A 22,636-nucleotide genomic window follows, 5' to 3' on the forward strand; every position below is an offset into this window, starting at 1 on the left:
TACATTTTTGTTATTTAAACTATAAATATTGCAAAATTATGGGTTTTTTCCTCTCGAAGTGACACACCACCCGAGTTATGCTTGGTTTTTTGGCGAATTTTGACACACCAAGCTCAAAAGGTTGCCCATCACTGTCCTAGGGGCTGAGCTCTTTTGGGGCCCCCAATATTTTGGTATGGAGGCTGCCCCCCCCAATGTTCAAAAAGGGTGGAGGAGGGCAAGCATGGAACGGAGTGAATCGTGGCTGGCTCCTCCTCCTCCTGCTGCTGCTGCTGCTGCAGAGGGGAAGAAGCAGGGAAGCAGCCCCTGGCTGGTGGCACTGGTAGGAGGAGGAGCTGTGGCCATTGATGTTGCGCTGCTTCCATGGTACCACTGCTTCCTGACATCATGTTCCATGTGATATTAGCACCCCCATTCTCCTTCAGAAGTTGGCACCTCCGCACTGGAGCCTGTTAGTGGAACTACTTGACTGACTCTGGCCCAGTGAGTTTATGACTCAGTTCCTCCTGGCTGAATGTACAAACTGCCTCCCTTGAAGACTTAAATGAAAATACGAAATGAAGGGATGAAAACGATTTGCAATCATCTATGATGGCTGTCATGATAAATGAAAAGTTGTCCAGTAGCACCTTAGAGACCAACTAAGTTTGTTCTGGGTATAAGCTTTTGTGTGCATGGTATCTGAGGAAGTGTGCATGCACACGAAAGCTTATACCCAGAACAAACTTAGCTGGTCTCTAAGGTGCTACCGGACAATTATTTTATTTATTTCGACTGTGTCAGACCAACATGGCTGCCTACCCGGCTTTCGTGATGATCACTTGATCATTCAGTCCATTGAGTGGTGGAATGTGTCTGTGTAAACTTGTCCAAACTCACACTGATTTCACTTGATCATGTTTCCAAGGGTAGATCACCTTTTCTCCAAGGAGATTGAAGTGGCATACATGGTTCTCCTCATCCCCATTTTATCCTCACAACAACCCTGTGGGGTAGGTAAGGCTGGAAGACTACGACTAACCCAGCTGAGCTTCATGGCTGAGTGGAGATTTGAACTCTGCCCCCCAGCTCCCAATCCAACATTATAACCACCAAACTACACAGCCTGTCAGTGTACAGTTACATGCAAGCTATTTAGAACGCTAGTATTCATTTCTTACATCATTTAATTTGGTAAATCAAATGCAAGTGCATGCTGTAGGCCTCTTGAACTGAGCCGTCAAACATTCTTACCTGTATAATTGGCAGCTGCAGTCCAAGATTCAGGAAAGCCAGCCGTCCTTCCTGAACACATAGAATCATAGAGTTGGAAGAGACCACAAGGGCCATCCAGTCCAACCCCCTGCCAAGCAGGAAACACCACCAAAGCATTATTGACATATGCCTGTCAAGCCTTTGCTTAAAGACCTTAAAGACCATGTCACCAGCCATGCCATTTCAAGCTCCTCCTGTATCTTGTTTAGTAACTCTTCAATTGGCTGGTTTCTTAAACCTAACACACCCAATTTGTGTCCTTACTAAAAGTATTAATCCCAGCAGTTGGCATTTTTGGCACACATTTCTTTATGTGCTTTGAACATACAAATGAATGGCTTTTATAGACCATTTCCCCAGTATATATTAGCTTTAGGAAAGTGCAGCCGTAGAATGTTGTTTTCTACATCATTATTAGATGTGTACTCCTTGGCTCCATCTTTCCCAGCACTCACAGTACAAGATGAAGTGAACAAAAAGAACAAACACACGAACAGGTGAGTGGGAAAGATTTAAGAACAAAGAGAAGCAGAAGCAACGTCTGCATGAAAAAGAGTGCCATATGTTCTTCAGCCATCTCCAGTTTCCTTATTGCTCTTTTTTTAAAGACAAAGAACAACATTCAACAAATCTTTGGTCTCATCTGATTGAAAAGTTGGTTGGGAAGCTCAGTCTGGAAGGTTTAGTGTAGCCTCTTTCACATATTCGGAAGACTAGCTAGAATGATAAGAGTAAATATGACAGAAATCATATTTCCTGAGGATAATTTAAGCCTCCATAAGAAAGTATACATATGGCTCATTATAAAAATGTCTTTCTATGTGACCTACTCTAGCAATGAGTTCTGGCTAAAGCTGCTAGAGTTTTCTTTCTCCCTCCTTTTTCATTATATACCAGGCAAATGTTTTGTTCTCCGGTGTACGTGGAATCTCCTGGGGGAATTTCAGCATGCAATTAGCCTTAGTGTCATGCTAGATGGAAGAAGCAACTTGATCAAGAAACCCTTCCTTGTTTTGTCCGTTCCATAGTTTTATGAAACAGTAATTAATATTACAGTAGAATGAGTCCACGCTTAATAATGCTTTTGTTTAACTTCATAACTCCTGTGCAGAAAGCTTAATATAATATCATATGGAGTAGTTGATTGGGCTAAAGATAGCCGTGTTTCGTTCATACATCCACTTTCCCGGTGTGTGGTGGAGTTAACCAGACTTGCAGGTCAGCCAATTCAAATAGCAGCAAAAAGAGGGGATGGGTACCAATTGGAGCCAATTTTTGTGTCAATTTTAAGGAACATTACAACTTAGGGCAATTCTGTCTAACATGTCAATTTTTCTATCACTAGCAAGACTTGTGCTCAGACCCAAAATGCAAATGCTGAAGAGTTTTATACTCAATCTACAAAACCATTAAGCACTAATAGCACATCCTCAGAGAATGTTAACATAAGAGAAAATTAGCCCCCCTCTGAGATTTGTGTGCTTTTGCAGGTTGATTCGTGTATGTAGAAAATAATGCAGAAGACAGAAGTCCAAATGAAGTGTGCCATCAATGGAAAGCAATGGTTAGTTTAACATTTGCACACCATGCAGAATATGCACAACTATAATTCAACCTCTTATATAGTGCATTCATTATATTGTTTATATGGTTTTTATGTGAATTGCATGTGAAATCCATATTGATATTAAAGTTCTTAAAGTGAAAGCACTTATGCAGTGAAATGCATTTATCTAGGGGGGAAATGATCCTGGGTGTTTTTACTTTGATGGTGTTGCCTTCTAAAAGAGAAAAAAGTTAAAGAGAAAGCTGTACATTCTTTATTATACACAAAATTTACTCAGTTACCTGGACATATACTGTATTACTGATTCATGCATATAACACACTCAAAAAGTTGAATGGGGCAATTCAACATGATCCCCCTTTCCTCCTTCTGTGTACTGTTCTGTGGGTTTACCTGACTAAATTAGTGTAAAATCCAGTCAAATTATGGTTTTTTAAAATATATTTTATTCAGTTTTCAAAGATGTTGTACAACAGGGAAAAGAAAGGAGGAATCAGTAAAGTACAATACTGTAGTGCACTTTCTTTGTGAAACAAATTATGTTATGTTTCCTTCCACAAATAATGCATGCTTTGGGGGTTCACCATTCCCATAGATGCAAGTTATTTGTCTGACAATAAGGCTCTCAGTCATGGTTGTCTTCAGTGCAGGACTGACTTTTTTATATGATTGTAGTTTTGACATCTGACATTTCCGTATTCACCCTTCATCTCCCAAGATCGTCCCCTACTGACAAGCCAGGACAGGCAAGAATGGCTTGCTCTGTTCTTCAGGATCTGTAACACTGGGCTATTTTAGGAAAGCCTTGTCTTCAAACATGGGGTTCCTTCAAGCTTTGTGTGATGCCAAACTTAAAGAAATCGCTACAAATCAAGATGATGGTTGAAGTGGCAACCGCAGAAGTTAAATGCCTCCATGCCAGGAAGCCTTTTCATACCCTCCACTGGTTGTGGATGTCTCAAACTGTTCCCCTTCCCTGCATCTAAAGGGCAGAAGCATTACCAAGCACCTTTGGGAAGAATGGTGAAGAAGAATCCCATGCACTTGCTTTTTGGGTGCAAAAAAATGGGTCACTGTTGAAAGAATATTATTATATTTTAAGCAGCACCTGCAGTCCAGCTTCATTTCCACTTAAGGATAATGGCCTTGTGGCCAGGTAGCTTGTCCTTAGGTGGTTCCCAGTGTTTAGAGCTGATCCCCCCCAGGCATGGGGTCTGACTGGCTAGTGGTGACAAAGCTGGAGACCACTTGCCCCACCTTTTTCCATTAGCTCTCTCTTCAGGAAGGCCTTGTAAGGAAATGTGAACACAAACTTTGCATTTTCAAAAAGGTTTTCTAACAGTAAAGGTAAAGGATCCCCTGAAAGTTAACTCAAGTCGCTAACGACTCTGGGGTTGCGACGCTCATCTCACTTTACTGGCTGAGGGAGCCAGCGTTTGTCCGCAGACAGTTTTTCCGGGTCATGTGGCCAGCATGACTAAGCCGCTTCTGGCAAACCAGAGCAGCGCATGGAAATGTTGTTTACCTTCCCGCCAGAGTGGTACCTATTTACAGCGGCGGAGCTTCATGCTCCACCACCGGGGGCGGAGAGCAGGAGCGCTGCCCCCAGTGACGTGGCGCATGTTCTGGAGGCGGGGTGCGCTGTGCGCAATGACGTAGTGTGTGTTTTGGGGCGGGGCGCGCCGTGCAAAGTGACGGGGCGTGCCGTGCGCAGGGGACGGGGTGTGCGTTGGGGGGGCAGGGCGGGCAGCGGCGATGGCGCCCCTGGGATCGCATCACTCAGAGCACACCGCCCCCACCACCCCTATCTTCCTATGCCCATGCCTATTTATCTACTTGCACTTTGCTGTGCTTTCGAACTGCTAGGTTGACAGGAGCAGGGACCAAGCAATGGATTCGAACCACCGACCTTCTGATCGGCAAGCCCAAGAGGCTCAGTGGTTTAGACCACAGCACCACCCGCGTCCCTTTCTAACAATATGTTGTCATAAAAGTTTTGAAAACTGCTAACAAAAAAAATGCTGTTAATATATTTAGCAACATTTACATGCTGTGTAAACCCGATAAAATCAAATAAAACACTAAGCAGTTGCAGAAAATAGCCTAAGGATGCATTTCTGATTACAACTGAGTGACTCAACTATACCATTGCAAAGGTTCAATGACAATGATATGGGGACCAGAGAATCTAAATAACAACTAAGGCAGAAAGACACTGCCAGCTGCAACCACTTACCTTCTCCTTCCAGATTCAACATGCAAGAATCAAGCCCTGAAATGTTCAGTTTAGATACAGGGAGGAGGGGAAGCCAAAGAAAATTTGGGACTTTTCTGTCATCATGCTGGACTAGAATTAAGAGATGGCCACCAAAATTCTGGTGCTTCTATCTTGTGATACATTTTCTTCCTCTGCAGTTTACTACAACACTGAAGACCAGGTTGTAGTCTAAAATCTTTATCTCAGTTGACATCTGTTTTAGATTGGAATTTATTTCTTTTTTTGTAGAATTATATTTTAAAAAAATTAAAAAAATTGTCCAGTAGCACCTAAGTTTGTTCTTGGTATGAACTTTCGTGTGCATGCGCACTTTATGCACCCTGAAGAAGTGTGCATGCACACGAAAGCTCATACCAAGAACAAACTTAGTTGGTCTCTAAGGTGCTACTGGACTTTTTTTTTAAAAAAAAAATATTATTATTATATATTTCTACTGTGTCAGACCAACACGGCTACCTACCTGAATCTTTTTGTGTGTGTTACTGTCATATTAAACCTTTTTGATAATGGATTTTAAATATGCAATAGTTTTAGGACTTTTTATATGTGTGATTGTTATATATATGCCATACACTTCTGGATGCCTAATGGGAAGTGATTCATAAATGAAATAAATAGAAATAATCCCAAACATCTGGAAGGCACCAGGTTGGTGAAGGCTGTTTTCACCTCTTTATTCTTGTAAAAGTTATTCCAGTTTATAGCTCTTTCTCCTGGTTACCTTTACTTCCTGTATTCTTGCAAAGACTGATGGGAATCGTAGTTTATAATATCTATAAATAGGCAGATGACAAGAAAGAACCACAGCAACGCGTGGCCGGGTCAGCTAGTAATATCTATAAATAGACAGATAAGAAGATACTATCTGGACAAGACCTTATTGTTTCCAGGTTCGTTGCATTTTTTTCTTAATGGGAGATAATGAAGTACCTGGAGATGGTTGTGTGATAGATATGTGTTTCTTTACTGTGTTTAAGAAGCTATCACATGTACACACGGATGTGGATAGAGTACATAAATGAATATAACATGGGAAAATGATGGCTCCATGCTTTACAAAGCAAACACAAAAGCTATGTGCACACTACTGCGTACCCTAAACCCCAGTGAACTCACAGCAACTGCATTTATTATATAAGATGTGGAAATATCTTATTTTTTATCCAGTCTCTGAGTGAGTTGGTTTCTTCTCTCCTCTTGTTATTTATGTCACCAAGCTCTTCTGGACTTGGCAGAAACAATTAGGAACATAAGAAGCTGATTTGTACAAGCTTAGTTGGTAGAGCATGGGACTCAATCTTGGGGTCATGGGTTTGAACCTTATGTTGGACCAAAAGATCCCTGCATTGCAGGGGGCTGGACTAGATGGCCCTTGTGGTCCCTTCCAACTCTACAATTCTATTCCCGTCATACATGATCACTGGTGACATGGGGGGGCATGGGAGTTGGTAGGTTCTTGATCTGAATTGCATGTAGAAGTCAAGGGAAAGGGTTCCAACTATGAATAAGGTGGTGAGCTTCTGAGCAAGCACCCCTGCTAAAATGCTTGTGACTGGAATCAAGAACAGGTCTTCTTCTTCTTCTTCTTCTTCTTCTTCTTCTTCTTCTTCTTCTTCTTCTTCTTCTCCTCCTCCTCCTCCTCCTCCTCCTCCTCCTCCTCCTCCTCCTCCCCCCCCCCCGCCTGGGAAGGGAGAGGGCAGTGGGTGAAGTGATCCTGGGAATGGCTGTGGTAGCAAAGAGCAACTCATCAAGTTGTCTTGGGTAGGTGGTGAGCTTTTTGGTGGTCAACGGGTATCCAATGAAAACAATCCTTAATACTCCCTCAACTTCAAGGCTGGATGAAGATGTTTATTCCTTGTTATCAAAGTGAGAATACATAAGTTGGCGGTTGGAGGATGGATGGTGGCTAACAGATTGAGGTTGAATCCTGACAAGACAGAAGTACTGTTTGTGGGGGACAGGAGGCGGGCAGGTGTGGAGGACTCCCTGGTCCTGAATGGGGTAACTGGGCCTCTGAAGGACCAGGTGCGCAGCCTGGGAATCAGTCTGGACCCACAGCTGTCCATGGAGGCACAGGTTAATTCTGTGTCCAGGGTGGCTGTCTATCAGCTCCATCTGGTACGCAGGCTGAGACCCTACCTGCCTGCAGATTGTCTCGCCAGAGTGGTGCATCCTCTAGTTATCTCCCGCTTGGACTACTGCAATGCGCTCTACATGGGGCTACCTCTGAAGGTGACCTGGAAACTACAACTAATCCAGAGCGGCCACCAAGACCACATAACACCGGTCTTGAAAGATCTGCATTGGCTCCCAGTACGTTTCCGAGCACAGTTCAAAGTGTTGGTGCTGACCTTTAAAGCCCTAAACGGCCTTGGTCCAGTATACCTGAAGGAGCGTCTCCACCCCCATCGTTCTGCCCGGACACTGAGGTCCAGCACCGAGGGCCTTCTGGCGGTTCCCTCGTTGCGAGAAGCCAAGTTGCAGGGAACCAGACAGAGAGCCTTCTCAGTAGTGATGCCCGCCCTGTGGAACACCCTCCCATCAGATGTCAAAAAACAGCTACCAGATTTTTAGAAGACATTTGAAGGCAGCCCTGTTTAGGGAGGCTTTTAATGTTTAATAGATTATTTTATTTCATTTTTCTGTTGGAAGCCGCCCAGAGTAGCTGGGGAAACCCAGCCAGATGGGCAGGGTATAAATAATATGTTGTTGTTGTTGTTGTTGTTGTTGTTGTTGTTGTTATAAACACTTTAGATTCCCTATAACTACAGTAGCAGCACAAAAATAATTCAGAGATCGATCCAGTGATATATCTACATGTGATAGCAGTTTTCAGTTCTGAAGCCAGTTTAATATTTACTAACAAAATCTCTTCTATTCCAGAAGAGAGTGGATTATAGCAATTCTACTGAGGGAGGAAACAAGGCAAGTTTTAATTATTTATTATTATTGTTGTTGTTGTTGTTGTTGTTGTTATTTATTATTATTATTATTATTATTATCATCACTACTAATGTTGTTGTTGTTGTTGTTGTTGTTGTTGTTGTTGTTGTTGTTGTTGTTGTTGTACAATGCTCAGTCAGTGCTTAAGGGAGATGCCCTGCAATGAATGCCTTCACACTAATTTCACACTAATTCCAGGGATATAAATTATTCTAGAATCACAAAAAAATGGTCAAAAAACAGTAAAAATCAAACACAGGCAGACACCTTTTGAAACCCGCCTACCAAACAGCTTACGGGATCTGTTTATTCATTCAACAAATATATGTTGAAAGATTAGGCTGGAGTTGGCTGCCATTCAGCAAGATAAATGTAGAGTAGACTCATTTTCTGCCTCACTTAATGCTTAAGGATTTGTATTAAAAGGGGGGGGGGTAAAAGCAGGGGGTGGGGAATTCCAGCCACCTAGATCTTTGGAGTGGGATTATTTTGCCAAGGACCTCACACAGAGGGTCTGATCAGCCCCCTTACATAGAGTGAACGGTCTATTTTTTTCCCCATAGAAAATTGACAAAGAAAGAAAACTGGCAATCAAGGAGCACTTGCAGAGACTATTCAGACTCTAAAGACTGCTTTTCACAAACAGCATCAGTACAACTGTGTCTGGACTATGCCACTTTGAACTGCAGGTGATTCCCATGACTGAATATATGAAAATATATTCCTATGTATAGAAAACCTAGGATGTTGGGGAAGTAGGCTTGGACATTTATTTCAGACTGCTACTTTTCCATACATTTTTTTGTATGGAGGGAATATTCAAACGATGTGAAATGGCACCACTCAGATTTTCCACCTAATCCACTTGTTTGTGATAATAAGTGACAAGAGAATTAACAGAAAGCTAGAAATAGAGTTTTTGACTATACTGTACAGTAGGGGTGAGGAACCACAGTCTGAACCCAGACTGCCAGGCCTCCACCGATGTGTGTCTGCCTTCTAGTCAGCATCTCAGACTCTCTCAGGGGACCAAGAGAGGCAGGTCCTGATTGAAAGGCAAGCACAGTTTCCGAGCACAATTCAAAGTGTTGGTGTTGACCTTTAAAGCCCTAAACGGCCTCGGTCCAGTATACCTGAAGGAGCGTCTCCACCTCCATCGCTCTGCCTGGACACTGAAGTCCAGTGCCGAGGGCCTTCTGGCGGTTCCCTCGCTGCAAGAAGCCAAGTTACAGGGAACCAGGCAGAGGGCCTTCTCGGTAGTGGCACCCGCCCTGTGGAACGCCCTCCCACCAGATGTCAAAAAGAAAAATAATTACCAGATGTTTAGAGGACACCTGAAGGCAGCCCAGTTTAGGGAAGCTTTTAATCTTGAAGAAATTCATGTATTCTAATATTTCTGTTGGAAGCCGCCCAGAGTGGCTGGGGAAACCCAGCCAGATGGGTGGGGTATAAATAATAAATAATAATAATTACTACTACTACTACTACTACTACTACTACTACAGGTTTTCTGGCTGTGTAGCCTACACACTCCCATTTACTCTGCATCCCGTGTGCTTCCACCATCGGTTTTGGAAGTGATATATACAAATAGGTAGCCCCAATTCATATCTATCCTGCAATTTCTTATTAAATACTGCATGTTGATGCGTTTCTGCCAAACCAACTTTGATCTGACTTGAGAAAAATAACAGCTTAGCTGTATTCGGCTGGCCTGTCTCCATGCTCTCTCTCTTCTCCAGCCTCTGGGGAAATGAGTGAGAAAGAGATGGTAACCAGGAGAAAATTAATTGGGAGGAGTTTTTCTCCCTCTGTCATAATGCTAGAACTTGGGAATATTGAAATAAGTGGAAGGTCAAAGCCCTTCTTCACATGGTGCATAACTAATAGAATTTCTTCCCATAAGATGTAATGGACACCAACTTGGATGACTTTAAAAGAGGATTAGATAAATTCATGTAGGATAAGGTTACAGTAATGGCTATCAGCCATGATGGGTATGTTCTGCCTAAACCGCTGGAAGCACCATGCCTCTGAATATCAGCAGCTGGAAATCGTAATTGGGGTGTGTGCTGTTGTACTTAGGTTCTGTTTGTGGGCTTCATTCTGGAAAGAAAAGCTCAGTTAGAGAATTTCTGACTTAGGGAGTGACTCACTTGCGAGTGAGTCATAGCTGCAGAGGGGGGTTGCCGCTGCTGAACTCCATCATTTGCCACCTGAGGTGACTGCCTCACTCTGCCTAATGGTAGGACCGGCTCTGACCACCTGTGCTTCAACTGCAGCAACGGTTAAGAATACCTTTAACCAGATAAGGTTGGTGCACCTGCTGTGCTTAAGAAGCCAGACCAGGCCTTTGTCATTCATGCAGTACATCAAAAGTGGAGAACAAATATGGCCATCCATGCCTCTCTATCTAGCCCTCAATGTTCTCCCCAAACAAAGCCTTTCTGCAGGCCATACCCCTCTTCCTGAGATCACATCATTTACTAGCCGTTTCCCATTCCCTCACTGGCATTCAACCCCACAGAATTTTGTCCATGATGCAATGCAACCATTAAGTCCATTGTCCATTCTTACCGGTAGTTAATTCCAATTGAGATTACTATGATGTGTGATGAATTTGGTTGGGGTTTCCTTTGAAAGCATTTCAAAAACCTCAGTAAGTGGAGGAATTTTTAAAAAGATATATCTCTGAATATTACCACCTTAATTGGCCACTGATTTGTTTTCCAGGTTAATTCAAATAAATGATTTTGTCCTAGAAAGCCCTATTTGACCTTGGTCACACCCGCACCATCCATTTAAAGTACTCTTATGCCACTTTGACAGTCATGGCTTCCCCTTCAAATTCTGGGACTGGATTTTAAGGGTCCTGAGAATTATAGCTCTGTGAATGTCTCCTAACAGCTCTTAGCACTCCTAACAAACCACAGTCCCCAAAATTCTTTGGGGAAGCCATGACTAAGTGGTCCAAGAATGGTCTCCACCAAAGAAATGATCTGCTGATGCTGCAGCTCAATGTGTGGCATGTGGCCCAGTTTATATGGTAGCTCTGAGATAGTGGAACAACCTTCTTAAGAAAGCTTCTCTGGTCCAGTCACTCCTTGTACTTGGCAGCTAAAACGTATCTGCTCCAGTGGGAAATTTCAGGTGGAGCCTTATGAGATAGATGTCCACTGCTTCTATCTCTGCTTCTTTACCATTGTCAAGATCCACTAAGAACAACTTTTGGGGTGTACTGTTTGTCTAGTATGAGGAATCTTAATGCCAAGCAAGACTTCTACTTGTTGACCTTGTGAGCTGTTGTTTCATTATCTGAACTGAGACTACAAGTAGACAGACCCAAATTGGACAGGGTGGCGAGGGTACATTTCAACAAACACATCTTCGTGGCCTGGCCCCTGACTCCTTAGCTGTTGTTTTGACAGCAAACAGACAGAAACCAGAAAAAGATTTCAGCTCCACAGAAATACATGTTGTCAGCATCCCAGCGAAAGATGAAACAATGAGTGGAGGCAAAGATCAGTGATGATGTCAGAGATAAGAGCAACTTGTCACAGGTGGCAGGATTTGTTGAGGGAAACTTGGGAGTCCATGGGCTTTCCCTCATCATATGGAGAGAGAGAAACCCTAAATGTGATGTTAATCGTGTTGTTAGACTTTGAATGGATGAAATAGCTAGCTCAGGGAGCACATGACAGACCCCTCCTCCATACCAAGATCCTGTTCTCAACCAGCCCCATTTCCCAGGCTGGCTATTTCTAAAAGGGAAATTGTGGACTAAAGGGCAAATCTGTGATTAAACTTAATTTGGCCCTACAGAAGTGTAATTCGATAGAAGGTAAGTTAGGAGGAGCTTCCAGCAGTTATGTTGTAAAGCCATGAGAGATAATTACCAACTCTGAAAGATGTTGGTTCTGAAAGCTAAAGATAGGCACACAATAGTTGATATGAAAAAGTGACAGCCTTAATAAAAATTGTGGCAACCAAATCCAGTGTCCTGAGAGGGGAGGGAAAATGTGTTTCACAAACAGTCTGCCTTCCACTGGTGGATGGACTCCATTGGCTATCAGCCTGTCATAATAACTGGAACTACAGTGTTCCTCAAGTGGAACACCAGGAAAAAGTTTATACCTAGAACAGCATCCATTTTAAGATGAATGGCTGCAAAAGTTACAAAGTGTTAAATAAAATGTGCTTTTCTGCACTTATCGCTTGCATTGTTTTATCAATTTTGCCACAGCAAATATAATACAACAACAACAACAACAACAAATTTTTATTTATACCCTGCCCTCCCCAGCGAGAGCCAGGCTCAGGGTGGCTGACATCAACAAGATCACAACAAAACGTAAAAGAAAGAAAAACAATCGATTAAAATGCAGATTAAAATACAATCCCCAGATATATATTTTTTTAAAAAAATATTATTATTTTTTAAATGCAGCCTCATTTTAAAATGGCCCAAATCAAAACCATAAGGGAGGAAAAACATAGTGGTCAGACTGAGTCCAGCCCAAAGGCCAGGCGGAACAGCTCCATCTTGCAGGCCCTGCGGAAATATGTCAAATCCCTCAGGGCCCTGGTCTCCTGTGAGAGAGCATTCCACCAAGTCGGGGCCAATATTGAAAAGGCCCTGGCCCTAGTTGAGGCCATTGTGTGTCGAGGCTTCCCAGAAAATTACCTTAAATAACTCACAACTGACAACAGAATTATGGTTTGGTTTTTGGCAAATAATTTAGGGCCACAACTTTATTAAATACACAATTTTAATCCGAGTGTTGGCTTAGGCTTTTGGTTATTCACTCGTCCTTCCTAAAGAAGGACTATCCCCATCTGTCCATCCAGGACAGGACTCAATCAGCTGTCCCCTTAGGACAGGACTCACCTCATCTGCCCCACGTGGCAGGACTCACATCAGCTGTCACCATTGGACAGGACTCACCTCATCTGCCCACGTGGCAGGACTCACATCAGCTGTCACCATAGGACAGGACTCACCACTGTCCGCTTGGACAGTTCCTGCTCCGACTTCCGCATGGAAGTCAAGTAAACATACCTGGGAGTGAGGAGGTGGCTGCGCCCAGTCATTCCCTCCTCACCTTCACCAAGAATGTTCCTCAAGGCTCTTGCTCTTAAAATTGGGCCCACCATTCCCGCCAATGGCGGGATGGTAAGGACAAGAGTGTAAGCCCTGAGATTCCTTTAACGGAATACTTCTATATGGAGCAAACGGAGGTGAGGGTAGGCATCCGTGTGCCACCCCCTCTACCAACCGATTAACCAACCAAAAGCCTAACCGCCAACCTAACAAGTTGTGACAATTTGCTAGCGCAGTAGGCGAAAACCAAGAGGCACAGCCAATCAGCCAATTGGAAAAATTCCTACTGACCCCTGAATACAGGCGGCCCCGAAGGCAATAGCAATGTCGTGCTAACCTGCAAGAAAGAAAGGGCGGGTGGGAGGGGTTCAAACGCCAGGCAAAAATGTGACCAGAAAATGGTGGACGCAGCTTTAAGAGGGGCCCCAACAACCAATCAGATCCAAGGAATTTGCATACACACGCCCCCCATTACTCAGCATGAGCTGTGGCCTTACACAAACCAAACCCTAAGCTAAATTTCTTAACAGCCCTACCACAATCCGCTTTATATTAGATGATATAAAGCGCTTTGTGTGTCGAGGCTTCCCAGAAAATTACCTTAAATAACTCACAACTGACAACAGAATTATGGTTTGGTTTTTGGCAAATAATTTAGGGCCACAACTTTATTAAATACACAATTTTAATCCGAGTGTTGGCTTAGGCTTTTGGTTATTCACTCGTCCTTCCTAAAGAAGGACTATCCCCATCTGTCCATCCAGGACAGGACTCAATCAGCTGTCCCCTTAGGACAGGACTCACCTCATCTGCCCCACGTGGCAGGACTCACATCAGCTGTCACCATTGGACAGGACTCACCTCATCTGCCCACGTGGCAGGACTCACATCAGCTGTCACCATAGGACAGGACTCACCACTGTCCGCTTGGACAGTTCCTGCTCCGACTTCCGCATGGAAGTCAAGTAAACATACCTGGGAGTGAGGAGGTGGCTGCGCCCAGTCATTCCCTCCTCACCTTCACCAAGAATGTTCCTCAAGGCTCTTGCTCTTAAAATTGGGCCCACCATTCCCGCCAATGGCGGGATGGTAAGGACAAGAGTGTAAGCCCTGAGATTCCTTTAACGGAATACTTCTATATGGAGCAAACGGAGGTGAGGGTAGGCATCCGTGTGCCACCCCCTCTACCAACCGATTAACCAACCAAAAGCCTAACCGCCAATCAAGCCAGCCCTGGCTTGCCGCCAACACTCAGAGACCTAACCAACTTTTTAAACCCTCAGACACATCACGCAGCCAAATATCATACCCATCAGGGGATAAGTGAACCCCATCATCCCGATATAAAAGCGGGGCTCTAACATTAATTACGGGATGACGAATCAAACTCCCCCCGATTTCGTACACCCGTTTGGATGCTGCGCTGTTAACCCTCTTCCTAGCTCTTTCCCCAGCCAGAGGAGGAATATCACCCCGCCATTGCATCCTCTGCAACATTTGGGACCAAAAAACGACGGTATCAGGGAACCAAGTCCTTATCTCCAACAAATCTCGTAGGATAGCCAGGCGAAGAGATAACGGGTCCACAGCGGGGATGTCATTTTCTCCCAGCTGGATCACCAGGGCGGACGGGCACCCGAGCAAGAGGGCTTTGCGCCGCAGCAAAGGGAGAAGCTCCCCCCAGCGCATGCCCCTCTTGCCCATCCAGGTCACTTGGATGTTGGATGGAAGGCCAAGTCGAGGACCCAATGGCGTTTGGCCAGCGCGAAGGCCTGCCCAATGGACTATGGAATGTCCCACCATCCATATGTGCACGTCCGCGAGCCCTGGGAAAACATTGGAAAACAAACGACAAAGTTAGGAGCGCTTCCGAACATAAGATCTATACGCTGCAGATTTCCACCTGCCCAAATCCTTAATAGCATCAACCGAAAGACCCCAGTGGGCCGCCGTAGTGGCGGCCCCAATGCGAAAGGAATGAGGAGCGTAATTAGCGGCCACGCAACCGCATGCCGCTATCACCTTCCTCATAACTCTAGTAAATTGCAGCCTAGTCATCGGGTTACCATCCTGATGCACAAACAAGGGGCCCTCCCCAGCTGGCCTTTCCGCCAAGAATTTGGCTACGTCCTTAACCGGGCAGGGGCCCGTCTGCCCCGTAGCAGGCAGTCGCATTACTGCTCCTTTACCAGCCTGGTCGGTCTTGGAACTCCGAATCGTGATTAACAATTCCGTTGGTGACAGACGTATGTCCTGGAGTAGCAAACCCCCTGGCACCCCCTGACGCATCTGACCCCCTACAATTTCACCAATTCTCAAAGCGCCAAAAAAGGCCACTGAGAAGGCGGCCGAAAACAAACGGGCCTCATATTTAGACCAACACACCACCCTAAGCTTCAATCTCATTTTAGTGAGAAGATCAAAAGAAATCGGGTTCCTGGTAGGGGAACGGGGAGGACAAAGCCTACCCCATCCCTCCATGGCCTTACGCACCACAAATTTGGCGCAAGGGTCCCTATTAAAAAACAATTTCGAGAAAAATGAAATGGCCGCAGACTGGAGCTTTATGGTCCTGGCAGCCCTTCCCAGGTGAAACAGGTGTGCCAAATATTGAAGCACCTGGGAAGAAGAGGGGCGGGCCGCTCCCTCCACCGCGAGCGACTGACTGCGAAAAGTTAAAAAGTCAGTCCAAGCTTTTTGATAAGCCCGCAGGGTAGAGGGGGAAACAGAAGCAGCTACTCCCTGCAAGACTAGCAGCTGCCAAGGTTCCAAAGACGATCCGGGAAAATCTCCGGCTGATGTTGTGCGTCTGGAACCAGGGACCTGAAGCGCTCCATCTGAAATCGTGACAAAGCGTCAGCTATATCGTTGGCCACGCCCGGGACAAAACGCGCAGAGAAAATAATGTTAAAACGCAGGCACTGCAGCACGAATGCCCGCAGCAGAGCCGATACCCGAGTTGACTTAGAAGATTGTTTCGCAAGGACAGTCACCACAGCCTGGTTATCTGACCAAAAGCATACGCGGCGGTCCTTGAAGTCGTCAACCCAAATATGGACTGCAACTGCTATAGGAAAGAACTCAAGAAAAGTTAAATCCCGCGTGATTTCAGTGTCCCGCCAAGCAGGGGGCCATCTTTGTGCGCACCACCTGCCATTCCAAAACAAACCAAATCCCAGGGAACCCGCCGCATCGGAGTGCACTTGGAAATCGTTGTGCAGGTTTAAAACATCCTGCCACAAGGATACCCCATTGTATTCCTCCAGGAATACCAGCCACATCCTCATGTCAGCCTTCTCACCCTGCGATAAGCGCACCCGGTGATGAGGCTGACGCAGGCCAACGGTGCGTTTGTTCAAACGCGCACAAAAGGGGCGACCGGGTGACACAACTTTACAGGCAAAATTAAAGTGACCCAGCAACGATTGCAGCTGGCGAAGCGTCACTTTTTCCGGCACCAGCATTTCCTCTATCACCCGTCGAAGCGTGGTGATCTTCTCCATAGGTAAGCTGGAAGTCTGATTAACGGTATCCAGAAGGATACCCAGGTACGTGAGCCTGGTAGCTGGGCCTTCAGTCTTATCCGCTGCGAGGGGCACGCCCAGCTCATTGGTAAGGTCGTTAAAGGCCTGTAGCAGGGTGACGCAGTCACCCGTATCGGCCGCAGAAACCATTAAAAAATCATCCAAATAATGAGTGACCCCCGTTAATCCGGTCTTCGTGCGAAGGGCCCATTCCAAAAACGTACTAAAGCACTCGAAGGCCGCACAGGCTACGGAGCAGCCCATTGGCATGGCCTTATCAAAATAATAGGCGCCTTCAAACTGAAAGCCCAGCAACCAAAAATCATGCGGATGAATTGGTAATAATCGGAAAGCCGATTCGATATCACATTTTGCCAACAAGGCCCCCGGCCCAAACTTTCTGATCATTTTAATTGCCTGGTCGAGAGAAGCGTATTTGACCGTACAAAGCTCCGGAGGGATCACGTCGTTCACGGACGTGTCCCTAGGGTGAGACAAATTATGAATGAGCCGAAACTCACCCGGAGCCTTCTTGGGGACGATTCCCAAGGGAGAGAGGTGCAGATTGGGAAAAGGCGGAGACGCAAAAGGACCAGCCATGCGCTGGAGGGCTATTTCTTTATTAACCTTCCGCCTTGCGACCTCGTGCATCTCTCTCACCGACTTCTGGTTCCTAGGATTCCTAGCCAGGGGAACCGAAGCTATCGGAATCCGGAACCCGAAGGAGAAACCATCCCGAAGATATGCAGCCGCCTCAATATTGGGATAGGAGGCTAACCAATGTTTAAGGGCCGGTAACTTAATGGGAGAAAAAGCTAACTGAAGCAATTCACTTTGATGTGGAAGCTGCGGGGGGAGCGGGGAGGGCAGGGGCGGAACCCCTTGGCGCCTGCCTGAATCCTCCCCGACCCCCACGAAAGGGCCGCCGGCCCGCATAGCAGTTAACAGCCGGGTGGCTACCGCCACACCGGTCACAAGTGTGCGCATAAATACACCGCGGGCGCTGACACAGTCCTTTATTGAAATCCCAGCAGCGCAATTTAGGTGCCGCCTTAAAAGGCTGGGTCTTAGCCCTTTGCTGCTCGGCGGGTTTCCGTGAAACCGACGGAGCCACATACGTGGTCCAAAGGTCCAAGTCTTTCCTGTCAAAGCGGGCGGTGTCAATTTTTGACGCCCGCCTGCGAAATCTTTCATCATAAGCAATTGCGGCCGCTTCCCCTGCCATGTTATATGCTGACCTTACGATGGACTGGTACACGATAAGGTGTAGAGCCCTGCGGGGATATGCCGCTACTACTACCCCGGAAAAAACTTGATAACAATCGAGCCAACGCTCGAAAGTCCGCTCCACCTTTCTCCCCCTGCCTTTCTTCTTAGTACCAACGAGGGCGTTTCCTTGCTCAGGGACCACCTCCTCTGGTGGAGCTAAATCAAAAATGTCTACATATTTACCATCCAATATCCTAGACCTCAATTTAGAGGACAAGTGACTGCCCGGAATAATATCCCTAGTACTGTTGGTGGAAACCGTGGTTTCCGGGACCAACTCTCCGTCGAGACATTCTTGAACAGCTCCATAACGAGCACGATGCGAATTCGCTCGACGAGCCCAGGCCCAACGAGGAAGGCCAGAATCCACTTCCCCGTAAGCCCAGTACAACCCCATAGAGTGATCAGAACCCTCGGAGCTAGAGGACGAACCTGAGGTGGTCGAAGCCGAGGTATCGTCCTTGCGCCTCTTTGCCCGCCTCCTGGAACGACTTTTGTGACGACGTTTTCCGCCACTCGACGCTCTAGCCGGCACTGGGAGGGCTTCCTCGCCGGATGCCGACGAAAGCCCCTCGCGCCGCGAGGTGACGGCAAGAGTCTGGGATGGAGCAACGGGCGAAACAACAACATTAGAGGAGGCCCCCGTCCGCCCCCCCTGCCCTTGCCCACTTACTCTGCCCTTAGCCTGCCTCGCCCTCCTGGTGCGCCGAGGCTGCTTCCCCTCACTCCGTCGTTTGACGGGAGGGGGCGCCGGCACCACCATAGGAGTGGAAGAGGCATTCGGCATCAGAACACCAGAAGGCCCCACGAAGTCGTCATCCGACGAGTCAGCTGGCCCAGACGTGGTGGTCTCAGGCAGTTCCAGAATGGTCGCCATGGGGGACAGAGGCTGCGACGCCGCCACCGTAGCTTGCCCAGGGTCCAGGGATACACCTGCAGAGGTAGAGGGGGCAGAAAGAGGGTCTGGGCCTTGCCGGTCTGGAGGCATGGCCGTAGTCGCCGCCTCCCGCCCTGCTTCCAGAGGTAAACCAGCAGAGGTCGAGGCGGCAGGATGAGAGGCCGGGTTCTGTAATAAGGCATCAAGCCCAGATCCAAGCTGGGCCAGGGCCTGTGGGTCACCAGCAATGCTAGCGATGAATGCTTCCACGCGACCCGCTGCCTGCGAGGCTGGCGAACGCAGCTTCTGCGAAGCGCCCTTAATGACCCTCTTAGATTTCCCTGAAGTGGATGGGTGGGCCGCCATCCTGAACTATTAACTACTTGGAATAACAAGCAAACACACGTGGAATCACACAGGGGTGCGTATTACCACTTTAACCACTAGGCGGCGTCACCCCACCCCTCAAATATTGGAGCCTTCCCAACCAATCTGCAAAACTAACTGCAAAATATTTGGGGACACCCAGGCCTCTGAAAGGCCCCAGGGAAATCAGTTAGACTTGTATTGCAGGCTGGTGTAGGCCGGACCCCGGCACACGCCCCGGCCCCCCCCCTAAAAGGGAGGGAGAGGGAAATGCGCAGGCCAAAGCCAAACTCCCACCCACGCAACCAAATAGAATCCTTAACCAGAATACGTGAAAACTAAATTAACGTGAATTAAAATTAAATTGAATTAAACAATGGACATCAATTAAGCCAATTAAACAATGCAAGAAACCCAAAACGCAGGCCAAGCAATGTATTCCCTATCTATTGGGAAGGAACAGTATCAAAACTAACAAGGTGCGATAACCCCCTTGAGGCCAGCCGATGGCATAGAGAACCTAAAGTAGGCTGCAGTACTCAGGCCTCCAATTAAAGGCAAGGAGTAAAAGTTTTTTCCTTTCACTTAACCAAAGCAAGCCCACGCAGGTCAAAGCCAATTATAATCCAATTGAATCAATTAAGATTCCTAAATAAAAGGATATAAATTAAATCAAGTAATTAAAGGAAACCAATAAGTTAAAATGACCCAATAAGCTAGTCAGGCAACACAATAAAGTCAAAGCCTGTTCAAGGGACTTCAATATAGGCTGAGGGAAAAGGCAATTAAATTTGTAGGTGTAGTAACAACTCGTGGCCAGTAGATGGCGCCAAACGCCCAGAAACTGGCTGCAAGCACTCAAGCCTCGAAATAAACTGCAGCCAGGAAAAAATTTTTCCTCAGCTAAAACAGATGCAAACAGAAAACAAACGCTATACAGGACACAAAAACTAGAGGCCCCCCAGGTGAATCAAGTGAGGGGACCCCCTCCCAAGGTCCTAAAGACCCAGCAACCCCCCTCAAACCGCTCCCCCCAATGCACAAGCAGCAGCTCTCTGCTTAATAGCAAAGGGGGTTGCAAGCATTAAAATGGCGGACGCAACGTGCAAACCAGGCACAATAACGGCCTGGCGCCCTCCCAATGATGCACCCCCACCCCGCAGGCACCCCAGGGGGGGCGGCAAACGCCACAGCCCCCAATAAGCCAAATTAGAGGCCCCCAGCAGAGCGCAAGCAGCCTCAATGCTCCTCAGCCGGCAACAGCCCTATTAACCACCCACGTGGCTCCAGCCCAGCCCAGCCCAGCCCCAGCAGGAAAACGGCCAGGCAAGGAGCCAGGAGCCAAGGCTCCCTCAGGGTACCAAGGCCCCCTTGCCCACCAAGAGCCACAGCAGGCTAGCCAAGGCAAGCGGGGGGGGGAATTTAAAGAATTTAAAGGAATCTAAAGGGGGGTGCGCCCTTTAAATAAAGTGGGATGCCTGTGCGGGGGGGGGGGGACTCCCAACGCCCCCAGCCGAGGCCGAGCCGTAGGGGAAGGGAGTGGGGAGGGAGGGGAGGGGGAGAATCAAAACGGAGCTAAATAAGGCAGTAAATGAAAGCTAAAAATCAAAAGCAAGCAATAAGCTGAATAAATCAGCAAATTAAATAAGCCAGATACAACCAGACTCCAGGAATCCAGGAACGCTCTCTTGCCAGACAGGAACCGATAGAAACACACAGTTCAAACGCCAGGCAAAAATGTGACCAGAAAATGGTGGACGCAGCTTTAAGAGGGGCCCCAACAACCAATCAGATCCAAGGAATTTGCATACACACGCCCCCCATTACTCAGCATGAGCTGTGGCCTTACACAAACCAAACCCTAAGCTAAATTTCTTAACAGCCCTACCACAATCCGCTTTATATTAGATGATATAAAGCGCTATCTAGCCACCTTATGGCTCAGGATCTCAAAAATATTGTTATTTGTGGACCTTAAGGTCCTCAGCGGGGCATACCAGGAGAGGCAGTCCCATAGGTACCGTACGAGTAGTAGTATCAAATATATAGTAGTAATATCAAATATATAGTAGTCCCATTGATACCAAATTGGCTTTAATTCCCTTGAGGTGCTTCTACGCTCAATAACTCTGCAGCTTTTGCAGAGGGAATACAGTGTACTTGGGGAAGGGAGAAACTGTCCGTCCTTGTGGCATTTCTGGTGCAGTGACCCCAAACTAAGGCTTGGGGGCCGGATGCGGCCCAATCGCCTTTTAAATCTGGCCCGTGGATGGTCCAGGAATCAGCATGTTTTTACATGAATAGAATGTGTCCTTTTATTTAAAATTCATCTCTGGGTTATTTGTGGGGCCTGCCTGGCGTTTTTACATGAGTAGAATGTGTCCTTTTATTTAAAATGCATCTCTGGGGCACAGGAATTTGTTCATTTTTTTTTCAAAATATAGTTCGGCCCCCCACAAGGTCTGAGGGACAGTGAACTGGCCCCCCGCTGAAAAAGTTTGCTGACCCCTATGCTAGACTTAGAAGGAGAAAAGAGAACTGTGTGCTGCAGTTTAGTTACAATGATGTATACCTAAGGCTGCAATAATAATAATAATTTATTTATACCCCGCCCATCTGGCTGGGTTTCCCCAGCCACTCTGGGCGACTTACAGCAGAAAAGTGAAATAAAATAATCTATTAAACATTAAAAGCCTCCCTAAACAGGGCTGCCTTCAGATGTCTTCTAAAAATCTGGTAGCTGTTTTTTTCTTTGACATCTGATGGGAGGGCGTTCCACAGGGCGGGCGCCACCACCGAGAAGGCCCTCTGCCTGGTTCCCTGTAACTTGGCTTCTCGCAGTGAGGGAACCGCCAGAATGCCCTCGGCACTGGACCTCAGTGTCCGGGCAGAACGATGGGGGTGGAGACGCTCCTTCAGGTATACTGGACCTTTTCCCACTGTTATTCATAATTGTCAACACTTATCCCCCCCCCCCCCGCACTATTTTCTTAATCTCTCTGGTTCATTCCTTCTCAAGTGGTCACAGGGAATACACACTGAATGTGATTTACATTGATTTAAAGCTATCTGGGTTTGGTTGTGCACTTTCCCATCACTTTTTCAGCCCAGGATATATACTGTATAACTAATTACCTTGCTTAAAAGCACTGAATGGAACCTGCCCGCTGAATCATTGTAGCAGCCAGGGGTGGCAGGAGGTTATTGGAATTAAGATATACCCCCTATCGAAAAATGTTCTGAGATCCCCCACCCAGCTTTAACTCAGCTCTAATACTTATATATACCAGAAAATCAGTGTAGATATAATAAAAACCAGTGCAATACTGGATCTGCCCCAAGGAATTTCTGCTATGGCAATAGTTATAACTAAGCACCCAGAATTATCATTTCTTACTTGCTGCCATCAGATGAATGCTTTAATTCCACCCCTATTTCTTTCCACAGTTTATAAATC

General features: G+C 46.5%; 1 protein-coding gene across 2 annotated transcripts; it reads right to left on the reverse strand.

The window, feature by feature from the left end:
* Positions 1-12,758: 12,758 nt before the first annotated feature.
* Positions 12,759-21,096, reverse strand: LOC132591828 (uncharacterized). 2 transcript variants are annotated; one of them, XM_088652649.1, is made up of 2 exons: positions 20,837-21,096; positions 12,759-18,869 (listed from the first exon to the last, which is right to left on the reverse strand). In XM_088652649.1, exon 2 carries the CDS (start codon positions 18,811-18,813, stop codon positions 17,497-17,499), a length of 1,317 nt encoding a protein of 438 aa, XP_088508775.1. In that variant the 5' UTR covers positions 18,814-18,869; positions 20,837-21,096; the 3' UTR covers positions 12,759-17,496. The 2 variants fall into 2 exon arrangements, with proteins under 2 accessions (XP_088508775.1, XP_088508774.1); XM_088652648.1 differs by having other exon boundaries at positions 12,759-14,969; positions 18,369-21,096.
* Positions 21,097-22,636: the final 1,540 nt, after the last annotated feature.

Source organism: Zootoca vivipara, chromosome 10 (genome assembly GCF_965207765.1).
Source record: "Zootoca vivipara chromosome 10, rZooViv2.hap1.1, whole genome shotgun sequence".
NCBI lineage: Eukaryota > Metazoa > Chordata > Lepidosauria > Squamata > Lacertidae > Zootoca > Zootoca vivipara.

What these genes read in the sequence shown, in the direction of transcription:
- LOC132591828 (XM_088652648.1), bottom strand. Translation starts at nt 19,179, where the DNA reads ATGGCGGCCCACCCATCCACTTCAGGGAAATCTAAGAGGGTCATTAAG. An exon ending in CTCGGCTTCGACCACCTCAG is followed by an intron (nt 14,970 to 18,368) that starts GTTCGTCCTCTA and finishes ATGTTTTCCCAG; the next exon opens with GGCTCGCGGACGTGCACATA.